This window comes from Anneissia japonica, unplaced genomic scaffold (assembly GCF_011630105.1).
Source record: "Anneissia japonica isolate Jap-2015-1 unplaced genomic scaffold, ASM1163010v1 scaffold287727_len1644234_cov201, whole genome shotgun sequence".
Lineage (NCBI taxonomy): Eukaryota > Metazoa > Echinodermata > Crinoidea > Comatulida > Comatulidae > Anneissia > Anneissia japonica.
Window position 1 is genome coordinate 285,197 of NW_022713615.1, and position 22,681 is coordinate 307,877.

At 32.9% G+C, this 22,681-nt stretch overlaps 1 protein-coding gene across 1 annotated transcript; it reads right to left on the bottom strand.

The window, feature by feature from the left end:
• Window positions 1-276: 276 nt before the first annotated feature.
• LOC117108556 (high mobility group protein B1-like) lies at window positions 277-21,304 on the bottom strand. The gene is made up of 5 exons (XM_033250602.1): window positions 21,121-21,304; window positions 15,746-15,933; window positions 9,046-9,156; window positions 4,638-4,880; window positions 277-4,162 (listed from the first exon to the last, which is right to left on the bottom strand). The coding sequence occupies exons 1-5, from the start codon at window positions 21,122-21,124 to the stop codon at window positions 3,986-3,988; spliced, it is 723 nt and encodes a 240-aa protein (XP_033106493.1). The 5' UTR covers window positions 21,125-21,304; the 3' UTR covers window positions 277-3,985.
• Window positions 21,305-22,681: the final 1,377 nt, after the last annotated feature.

Here is a 22,681-nt window from a genome sequence, read left to right on the forward strand (position 1 = left end):
ATATATATATATATAAAAGCATGTAGGTATTATGTATATTGAGAACAGACCCACAGTGATATTGAAATTAAAGCATTAACCTGCAAGTATGCACTAAAATGTTGACATTTTCAAATCAAAACATCAACAATTTTCATAACATCAACAATATTGTAATCATCTCCTAGAAATGTTCCCAAAGCATGCAAGTAAAGCAAGACAAATTGCACTTAAGTAGTATGAAGTGCAGTATCTGCACGTAATACATTATTCTTTAATTCTGAGGTGTTTTTTTTATATTTCTCTCATTACACATCATCTATAGTACACCACAATTCATTATATAAGTAAAGTCAAAACACTTACTTTTCATGAATAATGCACTGTGGTAAAACCCTTATGATGATAAAATGCTTTGGGAACATTTATGACTTAAAATTTAATTCATTGATAATGTAAGTTGACTAAATACAGTTAAATACCTTTGACAACTCATAAAATTCTAGTCGGGGAAACAATTTCATTAATTTTTCATTGGAGGTTTGTAAAATTAAAATTATCCTCCTAATAATATATTTGGTAATGCTTCATATCCAAAAATTTATTAATCAGTGTCTTAAGTGACAAAAATGATTCCAATTAAATATTGATTCTCCCTGAGTAATTAAATCAATGAGGAAATTAACAATAAAATTAATAACAGAACAAATAAATAAATAAAATCTTTATTTTCTGCCTCCTTTGTACTACTGTACCATTTTGTGACACATCTGCAATACTTACAAAACAATTAAACTACTAAATATTACATCTAAATATTTTTGGGAGCTATTTTTGAAATTCAAGGAAAATCAACAGCACCACTTAATGTCCAATAGATATGTTAGGCACAATTGCGTTACCAGTAAACAAGGAAAACATTATGTTTCTAATGATATACTAAAAATTCTGCTTACCACAAGTACACTGAAAGGAAGCACAAACAAGTATGTCGGTCTAGACTATATTATGGCGTTACAAACTTTTACAAAAGCTCAATCTGATTTCTTTCAATAAAAAAAGAAATAATTATTACTCATTACAAATACAAACGCACAACAGATTTACAAATGATTGTCGCTAAAATCAGCTAGGAAGGCAGGTTTTGTCAAATACTACAGAATATAATTACATAATTACAGTTATCTTACGTCAAAGTTTTTGAATTTATATTTAAAAATGGTCACATGGCCAAATAAAGTCGTTGTTTACTGTATCATGGGGAAATCCGTCAGGAGAAGACAATAAAAGAAGCAGCTAATGGCAATAATATGTGGGCATCTTTGAGTGTAACAGAAACCAAGAACAAGTCTGCGTGAGTTAGATTAGAGGAACTATTTGAGGTTGTTAAACAATAGTAGCTGATCACCATTTATTATCGAAGGGAAGAAGGGAAAAAGTGACTTTGCATGGACACTATAGGATTTGATCTCAATGCCTTGGACCTGTAATATTTCAGTGATATATTAATTACTAGTTTTTATGTTAAAAATTCCATAAAAGAATCAAAAATATGATATAGTGAATTACAATAACTCTTAAAACAGCATAATTTAACAATTTTTTATCTGTTTGTATCTTTTACAAGTCATTAGTTTCTGGCATTAGAGGGCAGTATAACAATATTTGATCATCTTTACTATTTGTCACTTAGTTGTCATTTCAAAAACTAAAGCATAGATAAACTGAGTTGCTTAGACTTGCAAGATTTGATTGTTCCACAAAGAAACATAGAATTTGAAAGTATTGAACCACAGTTGAAATAGAGTTGATGTCATTGTAATTTCTCTTAATTACGATCTTCAATAATGAGAATTTACCCTAATGATGCAGTCTTTAAATCAATCTTGTTTACTTCATAACAAATAATGAAGATTTACTCAATGAAAATACATATTGTGTAAAAGGTTAAATTTGACAATGATGTATACACAACATATTAGTTTTATAGCTGAGATGGTAACGCATGGACAGCTAAATATTTTCTGGTTTTAATCACCAGATATTTTCATGATACGCTGGCAAGAAACTTTTAATGTGTATATGCCAGAACATATTTGTGCTAAATAGAAAATAACAGACAAGACAGCATTTGGAAAAAAAGACAGGAAATACAATATGTCACTGCCTAACCATATAAAACTGGTAATCAGTTCAATTCAAATGTGTATTTTGATTTGATATTACAAATATTGTTTAAATTTCAGTGGATGCTACAGTCATGTGAATGGACATGTCTAGAACTTTATGGGAAGTCGCAGTGTCAATTAGAGAAGAACTCTGCTTGATACAAACAGCACATAAGGAAACAGCAGAAATTTGGGATGTGGAAAATAGTGTGCAATTGGCAATATTGTTAGAGAAGCAACAATTATATTACCATATGTTATTAAATCAGATCCGAAAGTTTAAGACTCTAAAGCGAACAAAGTATCGTTAAGTAAGCTAATACTTTTCATCATAATTTATTTACATTTAAAAATATTGTTGTAAATACGTATTTGGCTTCACTCTATGAAAGAGTCTTCAATTTAAATTTATTCAGATATTTTGGGCTTCTTTAACTAGATTTCTCAAGGCTTATGTTGTGACTTGAGACAATTTGCATTGTCAATGAGACCGCAGACAAAGATAGGTTAGCTGACCTGAAAGCAGTGAATAGAATACTTACACATGAATTTAGAAAACTTACCTATACAACATTGGAGGACAAATTTTGGTGTTTCAATACACAAGAAAAGTTGATTGTCGAAAATTGAATCATGTCACTAAAATCGATTGTGTTTTTGATAAAATTATTAAGAACCCTGAGAAAAACTATGAATGTATGTGTGCTTGGAAAAACAACTCATTGCGAGTTTAAAATTTGTAGCTGGCGAAATGGGAGGTCCGAATAATACCTGTCCATATTATTAATATCTATGATTTAATTTTCATCGCTTAAACTACAGTACTTGGCTTCAGGTTGTAAGTACAGTATACCGCTTCCCCTTCCCAGAATCCTTTTCAACACAAAAAATGCGGTGAATTGTAAAAACTTTAAAAAAAACTAGAAATATTGTCCTTAAAAAAAAAAAGGTATACCACCTAATGTGAAACCTTAAAAAGCCCCCTAATTATAAAATTAAGTTATTTAAGTATTCAGTTTTCACTGATTTTACTATAAAGATTCTTCAATTGATTATCAACCCATGGTCTATTCAAAAAACATAAAAAAAACCCAATCTTATTGATACCCGTTGTAGTACCACTGGTATAAGTTCAATACATCTTTATACCAAATTAAGTACATTCATAACTTTGGCTCTGATGTCTGTCTCCCATATAAAAGAGATGGTTCTAACGTTAAATTTTGTGTATGTAATAAACGTCACTCCATCACTATAATTCTTGGTCTAGCATTGCAAGAAACATCTCCACACATCTCTATCGGACATTGAAATTGCAACCTTATATGCTGACAAACAATATGGAAAATCTTTCCACCCTCCCTTCCCTCTTGACCAATTCCAAAAGAAAAAAAAAATTAAGATCCTTACACTACCTTTGTCAGTAAAATGTTTAAATATATATCAATTTTGGAAAACTTTTTCTGAGTTAAAACTCTGTTTTTTCTTTTCATATTCAAAGGAGAGACCCTGGAAATATTCTAATCATCACAGCCATATCAATTCCTGAAAATACCAAGATTTGTACCGATATTGTACATTTTTACTCACCTTAATGAACTCCTATTTTTTGTTTGTTTCTATAAACTGTACAGAAGAGTAAGTCTCTCTCACACACTACCCATACATATTGAAACTCTCAACTTTCAAAATTGAGCATCCCACTCAAGTAGAAAATCAACTCCATATATGGTTTCAACCCATATATGGTTAAGCACACATCCAAATATGGTATTCAAAACCATATGTGGAGAACTAAGTACTATGTATACAGACTAAACAATATATGGTTGCTTGATCTATTCGTCTCCATCTTCCTCATCTTCTTCCAGATCGTCCTCGTCTTCATCGTCAAACTCCTCATCCTCCGTACCAATGGTAGAATGATTTGCCCCCTCGTTTCCCATCATCTGGACATTGGCCTGTGGCACTTGCATCGGAGGATTTGCTGCTCCTGCACTAGCCTCCATCGCTTTCTACAGAAGTACAAAGATTGTTCTGTTAGTACATTTGCAAATTTTATGAGGCAAGTAATGATCTATAAGTACACTCTGTACAAATACATTTTATGAAAAAAAATATCACAATGATGTGCGTCCAAAGAATCGTTTTAATCTACTCATACTACGGCGTCAAATTATTAGGAATTCAGAGAGCTGCATTCTCGGTCAAAGCAGCGTGCACCTGGATTAAGTCTTACTATGAGGATAGGGAGTGGAGATTTTAGCTGCGAAGAAAAATACATAATTTTTAATATTTTTTTTTATTAAACTTTACTTACCGAGGGTAACCCAAAACAGCGGTTAGCTGACAATCATCGGGCCCTCGCGTAAAAAAACAGCAAAATACAAACATCCTGTTTTACAGGATTTTAAACAGAAGCATATAGCTGGACAAATTAAGCAAACAAGTAATTAACAAGTAATTAAACTGTTCTTGTACTCATAGTACCTTTTGCCTATATACTTCCATTGCCTCCTGGTATTTCTTGTACTGTACCGCCACCCTTTCCATGTAGGGTCGTTTCTGTTCATCAGTCAGCTGGTTCCACTGTTCACCACAAAGTTCTGTCACCCTCTTACCCTTCACCGTCTTTCCCTTCATTTCCTTACGGAAATCCTCGAGGAAGTAGAAGTAAGCTGTTGGTGGCTTCTTTGGCTTGTCTGGATCACGTTCTTTCTTGTACACCGACATCTGGGAAAGATACAAAAACAACTGCAGATTAGCAACGTAATCCTTACAAAAAGAATAACAAAATCACTATGAAAAGACAAATATATTTTAATCAGTGTAAAATATAATTAAATGGTGGGGAGGGGGCTGATGGGGATGCAAAGGTGCAGTGGGGAATGATTAGGTGGGGTGCTAGCTTGCAAAACAAAGTGAATTGAGGTGATTTTTATATACTTGACTATGAATTTTGTTGGGGGAAAAGTATGTTATGGGGATGTGCGACATCCCCCACCCCCAGATACGCTACTGTTCAAACCATAGAGTCTAAATAATCCCAAACTACAAAATGCCTAATATAATAGTTTCCAGTAATTTCCCAATCTCAATGCGCTCAGCCCAGTAAAATTCCAATGTGTTTTTTTTGTTTTTGTAATTGATAGTAGCAGAGCAGGATGGTGATGTAAGCTAATGTTCAGATTGATTCATCATTACACTGCCCTTGTTTCCTTTAATAATGTCAAACATCACTTAATTCCAATTCTTTTTACTAAAATATCATAGAGAAATGAAGAAAACCCCGCTAGACAGATGATAATAATAAATCATGATTATTCCGAGGTCTTCTACCTAGTCATGTCTTCTTAAAAGTAATTGGATTCAAAGCGAATTTTTAACGTATTATCCATTTTGTACGTTGTATTTTTGCCTATGTGGTATTCTGTCAGGTTTTACCATATCAATTTCCTTCAATGGAAAAATCAATCTGTTTTGGGCAATTTTGATTTGCAAGATTAAAGAGCAGTATTTCTCCGTGATGAGTAGTGAATCTGACATATAGCATGCATTATCAGTGTAATAGACAATCAGTTTAACTTTTTGAACTGACAGGCACTATTGGAAATGCCAAACAAGACTGACTGGATTTTAAGCTCCGATATAAAATTATATAATCCATCAAGGCAATCTACTACTATAAGGAATGGAAGATTAATTCACTCATAAATAATGGAGGACATGTAAACTTAAGCCCATTACTTGCACAAAAATCAACATTTATTCACACTACATAGGTACAATGAAGAAAGATAAAACAAGCTTGTTTAGTGAACTCGCCGTCTGAAAATATTGATGATTTTGAAAAGAAATAAAATTTTAGTTTTGGCCAATTAGCACACCCACCAACACAAAAGAAGTGGAAATTTCAGAAAAAAATAAAAGTTTTTCTTTATTTTTATTACAACCTCCGATGCCTTGAAATCTTCAAAGATAAGATAAGATATGTATATTTCTTCCTAATTATATAAATTGAAGCATTTAACCATCCTATTTTACATTCAATAAAATTTTATTTTTATTTTCTCCTCCATCTCAATGCTTTTGCAAAACTATTTACTAAATAAGAAAACAAAATTTAATTTTTATATTTATTCCGCCCTCCTCCGATGATCTTTTAAAAAAATACAAAAAATAAAGAAAGTCTCGACTAAACAGAATGTGATGGGTAGTGCTAACGGTACGATGTGTTTCAGACTCATTATTTTGAAGGTTTTATTTGCCATCATCCATTCTATTTCTACTGTTGTACAGTAATTATTATTACTGTATTATAATATAATATTAATAATGTAATATTAATTATACAATACTAAGCATACTGAGCTGATGTCACAGAGCAATCAAACAACTGTTTGCAATGGATTCTGACACTATACAAATTGTTACGATTGATTTGAGCCTACAGTAAAGAATAGAAGTCATTTTTAATCACACACCTGCAGACTTATGAATATAACCAAACTGTCTCCCAAAAAATGTGGATAAGTGGGATAAAGAAGGAAAATTCCAAGGATGTAACTTGCTCTTAAGATCACTAAACCTATTGATACAGTAAATATAGTGGAGCTATACAGTAGCTCTATATGGATGTTGAGACCCCTGTCGAATGGCCGATCAGTTAAAACAGGGGCACTGCAACCTGCAGCCACAATTTCGGCGCTGGTTCGAAGGGCACGCTCACCTAGGCTCAAATCATAATACAAACAACCCCACTTCACTAGAGATATTTTGTTACAAAGCTTGCATTGCAACTTTATTTAAATTGGCAAGTATACTTGCTGTTGGATGTAAAAGAAATAAAATATAATAAAATTACTTGTTTTTGTGAAATAAATGGGGAAAAAATTTTAAAACACATCGTAACCAATGGAATTGGATGTCGCTTTAAATAACATGTACTTTTATAAAGGATAAAAATGTAGGGAAAAAAACATGTAAAAGTAATTGGATGAAATTATTGAGAGCAGGTGGAATGGTAAAATAAAGTGAAGCATCAGGTGGAATCTGTTAAGGAAAGCATCAGCTATTGTATTATAACTGACAATTATTAGGTGGAATACATATAGAAGGGTCAGTAACCAACTTCATACGATGACTCATCAGTGTATAGCATCCAATCAAATCAACGGTTCTATAAGTATTTGGGGTTCTTGCACCCTGAAATGACACTTGCATAAATCTAGATGTCCCGTGGCTTTCAAGGACTGTTATTCAAAATTTCGTGGCTAATGGCTGATGTTTGAAAATGTGAAATAATCTTCCAATTAATTCCAAATTTCATTACAAACTCTGAAACTGTTAAGTACTTTCATTACTGGAAGCTTAATTGAAGTTTTTCATGACTTCTCCGAGGCCAGGAAAAGATAATACCTAAATTCCATGACAAATCCCAAGTATGCTCAAAGGTATATAATGTAAGTGTGGCAAAAAATTAAGGTAAACTACAAACTGACAAAATTCATTGTCTCAGCCTAGAGGGAAGTAATTGTTTAAATTTACCAGATTAAAAAAAAAAAAGAAAAAAAGAAGATTACTAGCAATTACATAAATTCTGCCAAATAGAAGTATTGATGATAATAAATATTTAACAAAATAGAAGTAGGGTTGTAGTAAAAAAAATGTGAATCAGTGGAAACTTATTTGTTTTCAGGGGCGGATCCACATACGTACGAATGGGGGAGGGGAGCCGAAGGTGGGGCTGAGTGAGACTACACTACTTAGGAGGTACTCGCCCACAAAATTTTTGCTTTCTAGACACCCAAAAATAACCTTCCAGGCGTGTTAGGCAATCAATTATTTTTTTTTGACTTTCCAAAAATGGATGTTACCCACCCTCCCCCTCCCAAATCCACCCCTGGTTTTAATCTGTCTCTTTGGAAGTTCATAGCTTATTTGACCTGTAGAAATTGCTAATCAATTTATAATTGAATTTTTTGGTATTTTATCTTATAGATCAAGCGCTCAAGTCCAAACACCAGGTTGTAAAATAAGTGTAAAAGTGAAAAGCAAATTTGGAATTAAAATGGACGTCATAATCCTAAATATTATGTTTACTCCTAAAGGTATGCTAGTTTATTGAGGGCTTCAGAATATTGGTTTAAACCCACAAATTCAAATTGGTAAGTTAATCCTAAATGTAATGACATGTACAGTACGACCATCATCAGTCTTCTGGGTTTAATCAAATTATGGAATAATCTACCTCATTCTGTCATTTCATGTATATTATAAATGTGCACAATTACGCTTTCGAAACTTGAGCTACATACTGTACTTCTGCTCTTTTGTGACATCGTCATATGTTATCCTATATGCTCTAGCTGATGGTTTATGTATACAAATAAATTCTTTTTCTGGAGATTTTTATGATTTCTTAACAAAAGGTTATTCATAGTAGAGTCAACATCAAAACTGAATATATGAGCTCAAAGGTAAATTTTCTTTCCATGGTGTTTGGGCCAGACGAATCAATGCTGTGGGAGGGTCCACCATTTTCCGTCAATAATGATAACGATGTTAATGATGATTACGAATATGATGACGCTGACAATGACAATGATAATATCAATAAATACTTTATTTAGTATAGTGGGATTGAATCAAAGATTTTGGATTTGGAAGATAAGTACTGTACAATAATTACATTTGTATTAGCTGGTAAGCCCACTGAAAAATATGCCCACTGGAATACTTTCAATTAAACAATCACTCAGAACAACCATGAAAACATTTATCATGTTAAAGTTTAGCAACCCTTGACAATAAATTTAATCACAAAATGATTACATAGATAAATTCTCTATTAATTTATGCTTTGGTTAATACTTCACAGTATATTTCCCTATCTTACCTCTGCCTCGTATCTTTCCCTGTCCTTCCGGGCTAACTTCTGGAAAGGTTCCCTCTCATCCACTGACATAGCTTGCCAGGCTGCGCCACATGCCTTTGTGATTTCACTTGCCTACAGGAAAAAATGATATATTATCCAGTAACGGCAATAAACCTCATAAACAATTCTGTTGTAAAAATTGGTTTCTCACTTTATGTAAAATGATCTTGATCTGCTATGATATAGTAGACTCTGACTTACTGTATTTTAACTTGCCAAAGGTATTTTTTAAAAAAATCAAGAAGAAAGCACATAACAAACATAATGGACCTGTTTTTAAATTCTTTTGCATAAAATTACACAACACCATAATTATGCAGTATGATCCTAGCCAAATATGATACAGCAAGGAGAAAACTATGCAATGTAAAAAAGAACAGGCCTTTATATTATATACTGTACCTGCTGAGATAGAATTTGGGAAATGTTAGGCTTATTGGCAAGTGCTCCCTGAGAACAGCAGGCCATATTGGAATGTCAAATCTTAATTTGAAATCAATTTGCTTTATACATATTTGGCACAATTAAGGACTAGCAGAAAAAATGTGCAAAATTGTAATTATATAGCTTGCCAACCAATGAACTGCGAATATGTCACCATCTTGTATTTCTCATCATGTTTATTATCCCAACGACGTATGTCACAATCACACTGTACAACCTAAAACTACGGGTAAATTTCTTTAAACTTAATTGCAGAGAAATAAATTTTGCTACTCTAAATTATAATAAACTTATTATTCAAGATGAATTATATTTTATGATCAAGTGCTATTATCATTACTATTTATTAATATCTAAAATTTTATCATTTTCCCTTTCCACTTGTATGCGCAAAGTTTAACTATCCTTAAAATCTACTGCAAATTTAAATCCAGTATGAACAGCAGCATGATTTGACCAAAGTAGAGTTACTCCTTGTCTCATGTCAAAATTAATGTGTGAACACTACAGTTACATAAAAAAGCGTGAAACAGATAGATGCAGTCACTTAAACTATTGATATACTGTAACTTCAGCTCGGACCAATTCATTTCAAGCCATTCACATTCGTACAGGTTCCATACTCATGAGGAAGAGAGACAAACTATGATCTGTCCACACTACATAATTCATGTGATGTGCTCATACAGTTGATGACCATGATGATGTCATATTACACCCAAATATGGGCATATCACACTTTTTTATAGTCAGATAAAATGTGACAGTATGGACAGAGCTTTATGAAACTGTCATACACAAGGGCAACATCAATGTGAACAGGGTCAGAAACAAACACAAGAAACCAATCAGATGGAAACCAAAATGAATTACTGCTGCATCAGATGTTTCTAATCATTAGTTCTTTACAACACTGTAAATGTACTATAAAAGATGCTAACCCTAGCTTTCTGTCTAAACACTTAATATTAAATAAGGGTTTTCATCATTATTTTTATTAGTCTTAAGTTCGGTCATTCCAGAAAAGCAATTATCAAGCACAGAATACCAGAAACATGACAGCAAACGAAGGAACGGGATTAATGCATTGTCTTAATGACATATCGTAGAAAAAGAAGTACACTGAATTTAGAAAAAACAAATTATAGATCATAATACAAACAATTATTTATGGTATCGGTAAGAGCAACAAGAACAATAATGATTAGAATTTAGGGGGATGTTTAACGGATTGGACATCAACAGTACAGTACTGTACATCTCTATTTACTAATACTCTATATATTACTCAGATAAAAACCAAATAACAAACCTATACAAAAGAGATTAAAATGCTCAAGGCTATACCATACATAGCAAACTTTAATGTGTACAAATAGGAAAAGTAATATATTGGCATTTCTCGCAATGTAAGCTTCTGATAACCGAGAAATACATCATTATGTTTTACGACCTTTGACATTCACAATGGTATGCATCTAATCCTTAATTTCCTTTTGTGCAGTAATATAGGTTTTCAGAACAAACATCCTGTGCGCACAAAGCGTTAAGCTTAACATTGTCATTGTCTATGTGTAGGCCTATAAATAGCTGTGAAGATGCCATCCAGTGGGAATGGAGAGCCTGTACACTTTACACTTTCTAGGGGCAGCTGCCTTCCTAATGAACAAACCATTACGTTTAACCTGCCACTGACTAATGACAGTTCACTGTCAATTTCCTAATATCGCAGATTACCAATCTTTTATTTAAGGAAAAATAGAATAAATGATACCTGTATGTGCGCATCAAATCAAAGGACAGAGATAAAGACCAGATGTTTTATTTTTATTGGCCTCTATTATTGAAGCAATATGTTTATCAGTCATAGTACAGTACTATTATAAATCAATTTTAGGTCATTAATAAAATCGATGCATGTATATTTTTTACATAACAACATAATGCAACCATGATAAAGGAATCAATTTTGTAATCTTAAAAAACAGTATAAATGAAAAATAGAGACAGATGTTTTATCTTTATTTGGCCCCATTATTGAAGCAATGTGTTTATCAGTCAATGTACAGTACAGGTATTATAAAAAAATCAATTTACTGTAGGTCATTCATAAAAATAAACATGTAATTTTTTACAAATGGAACCATGATGAAGGAACCAATTCTGTTATCTTAAAAAACACAAAATAAATGTTAACCTTACTTTATCAAAAGACAAAGAACATAGAGACCAGATGGTTTATTTTTATTGGCGTCCATTATTGAAGCAATGTGTTTATCAGTCATAGTACAAATCAATTTTAGGTCATCATTTTTTTTCCCTTACATATAATGGAACCATGAAGGAAACACAGAAGGAATTTTTGCTTGGTGACAGTCCCTCAGGGAATTCTCTTTCCCAACTTCCCCTCAATATATGTGAGGTCTGTCTACGAAACGAAACGAGATACGCATCATTGGTGAGATCATATTGAGATAACCTCCAAAATATGTCAGAATCAATATTTTCATGAAACTTTGGTCTCGATTGCTTTTTATTACTTGATTTTTATTTTATGATGGCAGTATCGTACCGTACGTACAAAATAATTTTCAGTCAACACATCTCTAGATGTACGATACAGTTCGCCCTCTAATTCGAGACCACCTTTGGGACCTGAAAATTTGGGGTGGTCTCTGGGTCCGGTCTCCAAAAAGTAGAGGGTTAGCTTAGTGCTATAGATGACAGATTGTAATATGGTTCTTTGGAAAAGTGGTCTTGAATTAGAGGGGTCTTGGATTAACAGGGGTCTCGAATTGGACGGTGCACTGCTTATCCTGGAATGCTAATGACCAAATTATTACCTATGTGATTATTCAAATTTATAATACTGTAAACTCAAACTGATTGCACTAGATACACGGTTTTTTTATTTCATCACTGCTTGTAGGTAAATATACCTGTTCACCTCCTTTATCGATTTTCTCTATTTTTATTTCGTTTAAAATCTGTTGGTATATTTATTTCATTTTCATCCAATAGTGAGTGAATTTCATGCTAGTTACAGTAAATCTCGGTTTAATTTTATTAGTCATGAAAAGGAATCCTGATTTTGATTTCAACCCACGACCCTCTGGATTGGAAGGCAATAATTTAAACCACCAAACCCCACTTCTACTGTAATTTATCATCAAGGCATTTCCACCTGATTCCTGTGTTTCTTCCTGATGTGGTCTTGTTCATTATTCAATCAATAATAATTATACACAAAAATGCAGACATATAGGGGATCACTGTTTTACTGTACACTTGATGTAACCTTGAACGAATGCAAGCACAGTACCTAATTTTATCACTGTCAGTAAATGTCCATTCCTTTATCAAAGGTAAAAATATTATGTTAGAATTTTTTCATTCATCTTCAAGTGGCTGTTGCAACACAATGAATTGAAAACCTTTCTAAAGTGTATGAAGTATAAGGATAGTCTCTACTTAATTGTTTGTTATGGCGAAACTTTTTTTTATTAATTGTTTCCCGTAATTATTTTTTTAAAGATTATCGGAGGAGGGTGGAATAAAAATAATAAAATGTTATTTTGTTAATTAGCAAATATTTTGCCAAAATCATCCAGACCAAGAAAATAAAAATAAAATTTTATTGGTAAACGTAAAAGAGGATGATAGTTAAATGCTTAAAATTTATATAAATTAGGAAGAAATATACATATCTTATCTTTGAAGATTTCAAGGCAGTGGAAGGCATAATAAACTTTTTATTTTTTTCTGAAATTTCCATTTTTTCATGGTGGCAGGTGTGCTAATTGGCCGAAAATAAGATTATATTTTTATTCAAAATCATCGATACTTGCAGTCGGTGGGTTCGCTAAACAAGGTATAAAAAACAGTCTCGCCTATTATAGTATTACTCTTTGTGTTCCTTATGTTTCTTTACATTCTGATCTTCATTTTTTATGAGGTTCAATATTTTTTGCTTATACACAGTTACCACTTTTCCTGAACTCTACCTTGTCATTTTTTTTATACCATACATGCGTGAATAAGCTCCACTCTCGAATAATCGCCGCACCAACCTGATTTTTTTTCCCGCTAAGCACCACAGCGCTTAATCGAGAGTACAGTAGAGCCATTCATTTACGTACGGCACGGGCCCAGAGCCGTTCGTAAATTCGGGTATTCGTAAAATCGGGGTTGAACCAAATTCATATATATTTGCACTGGTACTACTTACACTGGCATAGGCTAGGCCTACAGGGTTACGCAGCTAAGTCTGAGGGGGCCTAGGCCTACAGTAGGCAGCTTCTAAGCATTCTGATCCCACTCTAGGCCCTGCACAAATTTGTTTTTATCGGGACATTTTTACCTTCTTAAATACCTAGATTGTGGATTTTACTCCAACACAACTTCCATAGATACTTGTTTATTATATATATTGATCATTCAATAAAACAATCAAGCACTATGTTGAATTTTGAAGCTGAAAACGATGTTTGAAAGAGAAGTAAAATTTGTCGCATGCACGTGTGTGAAGCCATAAAAAACAACGACTTTGAAGAGGCCCATAGAGGGCCTCCTTCACTTGAGAATTACATAGTACTGTATAGTATAGTGTGTTGTGTTGTATGCATGGTAATAAAAGGTACAATTCGAGCAAGTTTTTCTTTTTTTTTAAATCTTTCTTTTAATTTTTATGACGTCATCACCTTTATATCACGTTCGTAAAATCGGGAATTCGTAAAATCGGGGTTCGTAAATGAGGGTTTCTACTGTATATATTACCTTGAGTGTAATAAATAACACAATGAATACACAAGCATTTCTTTATAAACGGTGACGTACACTGTAGGACCTGTGATAGGCCTACAGTACTGGAATACGTGGGATAAGTAACATGGGAACGAGCATGGAAAGCCGCCACGCCAATTTTTTATATATGTGCCGCACTGAAGCTTTCAAAAATTTTTTGAACCGCCGCAGCACATATTCAAGCATTTAAGGTATGCTCCACTAGATTACCCCATTTTTATGGGGTTGTTTTCGATAAAAAGCAGTGGCACCAAGAAGGGGGACAGACAAGGCAAGTTCCCCAGGGCATAGTTCCCAATACCAAACTCTCCTAATGGGGTAAGAAAAAAAAATTGAGGAAAAACTGTTAAGTTTAAATAAGACATTCATACACCCAAAAGCGAAGTCAGCTTGTGGGGGTTTAAAACCTCAACAGCTCTGTTGTTTTTGCCAAGAATCTGGCACACCTAGAAATTTGGCTGAGCACACAATCATTGGACAAACACCTTCCAAGATTTAGTTTCCCAACCTCAGGTTGGGGTTTCAATCCCTCTCTATGCATTTCGCTTGTGTCCTTTGAGCAAGTCACTTTATCTGCATTGGTTTTCTCTACCCAGGAGAAGATAAATACAGTAGATGATACGGAAAGATCAACTAAGTCAAGGTCAGATTGGTAATGTTTCAAGCAAATCGGAAGCATTTGAAAACAAGTAACCTATTACAGCTTATAATAAGTTTACATTAATTCAATTCAATGACAGTTACGAACGTTCATGTTAAAATCATTTGCACAAAAATGCCATTCATAAATCATAATCAGGTTTGGTTTGTAAAATACACTCTCAATCAAAACATGAAATTACTACTGTAACACTATTAGACTATTAGCAGTTCTTCGGCCTAAAATTGAAAATGTCCAAACAGTTATAAATTAACATTCATAGGTCTACGGTAAAACAGAAAAACTAATTAATAAAACCTGCATACAGTATAATGCTCCTATTATTATACCAATAATTTGCACAGAATAGCGCCACCATTGGTTTAGATTGTGTATTATTTTTTAGTTGTAGTTCTTGGCAATGACTACAGTATAACACCATAAAATGTACATGGCCTTCATAAGACAGATCATATTTTCAGTCCCCAGGCAGGAGAACATGTTTATTTTGTAATAATTTTACATTAAACTCTCAGATTTCATTTCAAGATTATGAAAAGGGAAAGAAGGTAATAATAATATACATAAAAGAGTAGGATGTGAAGTTAATTAAGTGGAAAAAAGAAAATAAGATGTAGAAGAGAAAAAGAAGAGTAAGAGGTTAAAAGGAAAAAAAGCCTACTAGGCATGAGTATGTTGACAAATTACTATCTACTGTAATAATTAAATATGTTTGTCCCCGATTTTTTTTTCTTAATAATATTAATACTATACCTTTGAAATGTGGTCTGCATCTTTGTTATAATTTTTCCTAAAATAATCAAGAAAATAAAAATAGCCTGTTTTTGCTCGTTTGATGTGGGCACCAGGACGGTTGCGTCGTCTTCTTTTCTTCTTATCTTCGTTTGGCTTTCGCCCACGCTTTGGTTTCGTTGTTAAGTCTAAACATAAGTAGGCAGGGTCTGATGAAAAGAAAAACAGCAGATAAGAATATATAGAACATTGGCACATTTTTCTACATTGTCAGCGGCTTGGTGCAGCAGGTACGGTTGGTTTCCCGACCTTCAGGTCGGGGTTTCAATTTCTCTGCTGTCCATTTTCCTTGTATCCTTGAGCAAGGCACTTCATCTGTGTGGCGTCCCTCCACCCCGAAGTATAATGGGTACCTGGTGGGGTTGCTTGCTACTGTACTCCACCAATATGGCAGTAACACAAGCATGCGAACCCAATGACCAAAGACAATAAAGCGCTATAACCTAAAGGAAAGACACTATATAAATACCAAATAAATAAATACATAAACCATATTTAACCAAACATCACTAGCATAACAAAATAATGGCTGTCAACTGTCAATCAGGTTTAACCACAAAGTACCCATATTCACATGTAACTGTCAGTATATTGTTGGAATTTGCAGCAATAAAATGATTTCAAACCTATTAATTGGCCTAATGCAATTTTTCTCAGTTAATTCTAGGTCAGATTAGAATATTTAAATAATCTACAGAATGTTGTACAGCAAAAAAAATCTATAAAATCTACTTCAAAAATCTCTTGCGCGGTAAATTTAGCTGTACATTATAGATTGTATATATCACTAAACTCACACTGTTAATTATTTCCTTTATTCTCATTAAACCAGGTTAAAATATCGTTTGATTGTATCCTGAATTAACAAGAAACCTGTATCTAATACGTTGACGGTGATTTACTCTCGGTGATGGTTGTAGTGACCTTTCTAGAGTACAAACTGACTAATCAGCCTTTTCACAACAACAGATTTCAATGAACATAATTTCTGCATGTCATTCAAACGTATTGCGAACACGAGTGGGTGATGCCTGATATGTTTTATATGAGTTAACTGCTTTTTATTGTTTGAATAACATACATACATAATTCTAATAGACAAAGCTCATCTATCAACAATATACAGAGATACAATAAAATATGGGTTTCTGATAATGATACTAAAAACAAAATCACAAAGTACGGTTTTATAGCACACAAGACATACATTCAAAATGTTCATTTTATATTTCTTTTCACAAATTCTACATCAATTTTTGTTTAAAAAATCAGTAAGTTAGTCTAGCCAAACTCATCGAAAAACAGACATATTTATGAAATATAATTCAACAAATAAATCAGAATAAATTATTATTTAAAATAATATTAATAAATTACAGTATAAACAAATCTAAATCTTTCTTACATACTTCAAATTGCTCAATAATGATTTCTTTACAGCATTAGGAGCATAAATGAAAAAGACCGAGCCCTGGTAGTAGTTGGAGTGCAGGGAGCCAGGATTCTTGTCAGAGAGAGCTTGGAGAGGACCAGAAACTGCAAACAATTGCGAATTTACAGGCCTAGCTAAGCTAAATACCTGTTTACATTTAACACACAGTAGGCCCAACCTTTCTATTGTGTTCACTATTGTTAATTGCCTCATGATATGCATACAGTAGTTGGATAGCTTATCTTCCTGATAAAACTTACATTAACTGCTAGTAAAAAAGCAAGTGTAATAAATTGCTAAACAATTACTTAATTATCAATATTCAGATCTAAACAGACATTAAAGGCAGAGTATCAAGATATCAATATATTCGCATTTTCTGTGTCTGTTCCATTATTTTCATCTCAATACATGTACGTCGGTCTCTATAATCCCCTGTTTCTGTATAATGTAGAAGAGTGTTCGCCAAGAATCTGTTCATGCACAATGTTGACTGTCCGTTGCACTTGGAGAGAATAGTACTAAAAAAATATACTAATAGTAATACTTATAATACTAATAATATACTTTTAAAAAATCAATGGGCATCATCATAAAATCGTTATGTTGACCGTCAGTAAAAACAACAGCCATCTTAGATCAGTTTAGCTCAGTTGGCAGGCAAATCATTGAATGGTACTACTGTACAGTGTACTACTAGGCAGATCACCGGTTCTTGGGGCAGATGCAAGATTTTGCTCTAGTAGTGAGAGGGGAGGCAAAAAAACGGCCCTAGGGTGCTGCCTAAAGCACCCAAGGATTCTCCTGAACAACAAAGAAGCAACTTCCATCTGCAATTTCCCTGTTTCATTCAGATTCTGAAAAATGGGGTTTATCAGATGACTAGGATGTCCTTTACAGATGGATATGCACAGCCAGCTAGACACGTCCAGAAAATGGTTTAGTTTTACTCCTCAACTTTTGGTAGTTTTCGTAGTCTGAGCACATGGGTGGGAATATACTTAGTGTACAATATACTGTATTCTATTCTCATCTCTGTTTCAACAAAATATGTTTAAGTTTTAAAATAATGACAAAATTGTGTTAATATTTATTCACTTCAAAATGATTTGAAGCAATTCAGATATGGAATTGAACTTTTTTTTTTAGATCATACCACCCCCTCATTCACCAATTCAAAAGAATTACATAATTAACATTCTAAAATAAATACATTGGTACAGTAGCACTTTATTCCTAACTTTAAATTATTTATCACACAAGCAACGACGAAAATGTGCAATAAATAATTTAAGATTGCCAATGACTGCTACAGTATGAGACTTTATTTTATACGTTAACCTGACTCACGCAGGCAGCTCATCTTTTAATTAATAAACATCCAATAAGCCACAGTTAAGGAAAAAAAAACTATTCTCAATGATATTTTGTTTATTCATTTAAAAAATAACTGTGTCAATGAAATATCCTCACCAAGTTATCTATATTTTTTCATAAAACATCAAGACATCATAATTATTTATTATTGGGCAAGTTTTCTGGAGAATTTTTTTGTAGTTTTTCGAAAGCATTACATAATTATAGATTTTTTTTTAGCAAAGTTTACTAACCTTAAAATTGTAATTTTTATAAATTGGAAATCTGGGGCGCTTTGCTATAAGCGGTCTTTAGACGGTCTTAATGGTTAGCCGGCTATAATCGTGACGTCACTACTGGTCTATGATTATAGACCATTGCTATACCGCAGTCTAACCAGTTAACTGTCTTAAATTTTAAAGCCTACTCGGAGGAGGCTTAAAACGGTCTTAAATCATTTTCATCATGGCGTTCTGCTGATTAATCTAACACTGCAATGGCAAGACCTAGGCCTAGATCATCAAAGTCGGAGAATCGAACGACGAATACTCCGCACACTTCTCGGAGTCTTTAAAAATAGGTCTACGGCGTTTATTTACGTTCATTTCGATACATTTGCATGCGTCGAGCACGCATGACGTCGCCCTCAATCTTACGTTACCAGTGAGTGCTTGATTGCGTTTCAATACTCAAAGCGGTTGAAGTTAAGACCGTTTTATAGCAATCCGCCCCTGTATGCCTCTCAAATCCCTAAATTTTTAGACTTTTCACCATTGGACCTCCACCAGTACTTTCTATAAATTGAAAATCTCCATGTCTCTCTAATCCCTAAATTTTTAGACTTTTCATCATTGAACTTCCAACAGTACTGTACTTTCTATAAACTGAAAATCTCTATGCCTCTCAAATCCCTAAGTTTTTAGACTTTCATCTACTAAGCAAGCCCTGGCAAAATGTCAATTTTGTTCATCAAACAGACACACTCTACTTCTCTAAACACTCCTGGATATGGCCTTGTTATAAAAATTATATGGATTAAAAAGTCAGTATAATAATTTATTACTATTTGTTGGCCATCTTTAAACAAAGGAGATGGTGATCACATTTTTGGGATCACTTATATTTTAGAGGGAAGACAGTTATTTTTAAACAAAGGGAAAACAATTTCACTCTTCATTAGGCAAGACTTTTTTTATACCTTTTTTAGGGAACCTGCCAAATGCAAATATTGATGATTTCGAATAAAATCAAAATTTTATTTTTGGCCAATTAGCGCACCCACCGCCACGAAAAATGGAAATTACAGAAAAAAATAAATAAAAGTTTTTTCTAAAATTTGCCTTGAAATCTCCATAGATAAGATATGTATATTTTTTCCTAATTATATAAACTTGAAGCATTTAACGATCCCATTTTACATTCCCCAATAAAATTTTATTTTTATTTTCTCCTCCATCTGGATGTTTTTGGCAAAACCATTTGCTAAATAAGAAAACAAAATTTTATTTTAATTCTTATTCTGCCCTCCTCCGATGATCTTAAAAAAATAAGTATGTGAAACCCTGTGAAACAAGGAATAAAAAGTCTTGCCTTGGTGGTATTAGACCAAAATTGGTGTTTAATCTTTAAAAATGTCACTACACACCATAATAAACCATTTTGTATTTGTGAACACTATATAAATATAAAATATTACAACATAGCAGCATTATTGGATGATGAAATAAAATAATAATCTCATCTGAAATTTTGAAAACTTTTATTTAAAAAAAATACTGAACAGTGAAAGAACTCATTTTCGCTGGCCTAAACCACTCTATATAAATAATTATTAAATATTCCCATAATTAAAAAAAAAAAACTACATAAAAATACAGTTATTTATGGTGATAACAATGCTGAATGAGCTGTCTGTCTCGAAAGAAAAACGGACAAAAAACCTTATGTCAAAATGACAACACAACACATCATTACAACAAGTGACTTCATAATTCCTTAAAATCCTTCTTTTATATTCACTAAAATGACTAATGTCACTAAGGGAAGATACACTTTATATTTTATCAAAGAGGCAAAAAATAATGAACGTTAACATGTCACTTTTAACATCTGAAATTAGTAATAATACCGATCTTCCGTTAAAAAAAGCCTCGCAACACAGCGGCGGAGCGGATTCAATAACCTACATAGACACATTATCACACACACAACACACGCATTGGGGAACAAAGAAAATAAAGGCCAAGCGATATATAAGGCTAAACCAAGCTGAACGCCCAGAACAAATAAACTAAAAGGATTGACAACTTTTGGATACTTTTCAAACCCTAGGACAAAATAAACCACATGGAAAGCTTCTATATATATTGAAGTACATATAACACATGTACTTTAGTAAATAAAACACAGGATAGAATAAAATTAGCCTCATTTGTGAAAGTATATTCTCAAGAATCACGGTCAAAGAAAATAAAAGGACGCGTTCTCTTATTAAAAACATGAATACGAAATGACCCACGTGAACTTTACCTAAGAAGCTAAAACTCACCCATAGCGACTTGAAAATAGATAGATGAGGCACAAGAAAGATGAGCCGTTTGCTTCGGACAGCTTTGGAAGATATTTGACCTGTTTCCAAGCCTAGTTACAATGAAAAACTTGGCAAAATTTCTCCAGGTAAGCTGAGGTCGAAAGATCAAGCCTGCCAAACAAAAATACAACACAAGCCACTTCCGGCGATGATGAAATGGCGCCCTCAATATTGAGTCCCAGTTGAGACTTGTCAATTGTAATCAAAATGGGCCTATGACAGAACATTATTACAGTTAATTTCAATTCGGGAAACCCCCAATTAAAAAAAATGATAACACTAATGTCATTGTTCAGATGATGTATATATAGTACGATCGTGTACCCTTATTTCAATTTGTATCCTTATTGCATATATTTTGATCATAGCAAACAAAACAGAATGTTCAAAGAAAACAACAAAAGCTAACGTGTTATGATATACTGTAGATATTATTTATTTTGAAATTAGACCTACCATGTTTTAACCAATATTTATATCAAATAAATATATTAATTGATAATAATACAAATGAAATCTTAATAATTTTGATAATGTTATGATAATGATTATGAGAATAAGGATTTGCAACGTGTCAGAGCAATGGTAGATCACTATGTATTGTATTTTTCTCTACACTACCTTGAACGGTATTTTAACAAGGTTTGATGCGTCATATTTGAAGAATGAACCTTTTTCTTATGTTATTAATTATTTTGAATTGTTTTAGGTATATGCCTTTATATTAATACATTACCGACAATCTTAATGTTATAATACCATAAATGTATAACAGGGGCAGATCCAGAGATGTCCGAAAGGGGGGGCCGAAAGTGGGGCATATCCAGATAACACCCCCTTAAGGTGTCCGGGGGCATGCCCACGCGGAATTGTTGTTTTCCAGACGCCCAAAAATAACCTCTGAGGCGTTTTTGGCTATAATTTTTTGTCCCACATCAGCATGTGCCAATATTGGCTTGATCGATTACCTAAACCTGACCTTGAAATGAATTGAATGTCAGCATTACCTATCTCTAGATTTTCGGAAATCATTGCATAAGCACCAACCCGCCCCCTTATGAAATATTTATTTTTGTTTATACATGTGATTTGTATTTTACATGTTAAGTGACGGCAAATGGGATTTTTGCTTTTTATAAACTAAATCCAAAAGACATTTGTATTATTGGAGAAAGAAATGTACACTTCAAACTCATAAATTAGCACCTCTTTAAAATTAATAATATTTAATCTAATGATAGTTTTGGAATATTCATTTTTAAATATTCATTTCTCGTAATTTCATATCTTTCATTTTATTTCGATCCATCAATTTTTATTTCATTTTTTTAACGATTCATTTCAGATTTCTTTTTCATTTAAATTGATTTCGCATCGATATATTGATTTCATTTCGATTATTTCTTGCTTTTTATTTCTTTCATGTCATTTTAATTTATTTCTGCTCCTTTAATTCCGATTAATTTTGTTTCATTTCATCTAGCATTTTATTCAATTAATTTCATAGAAAAAAGACATC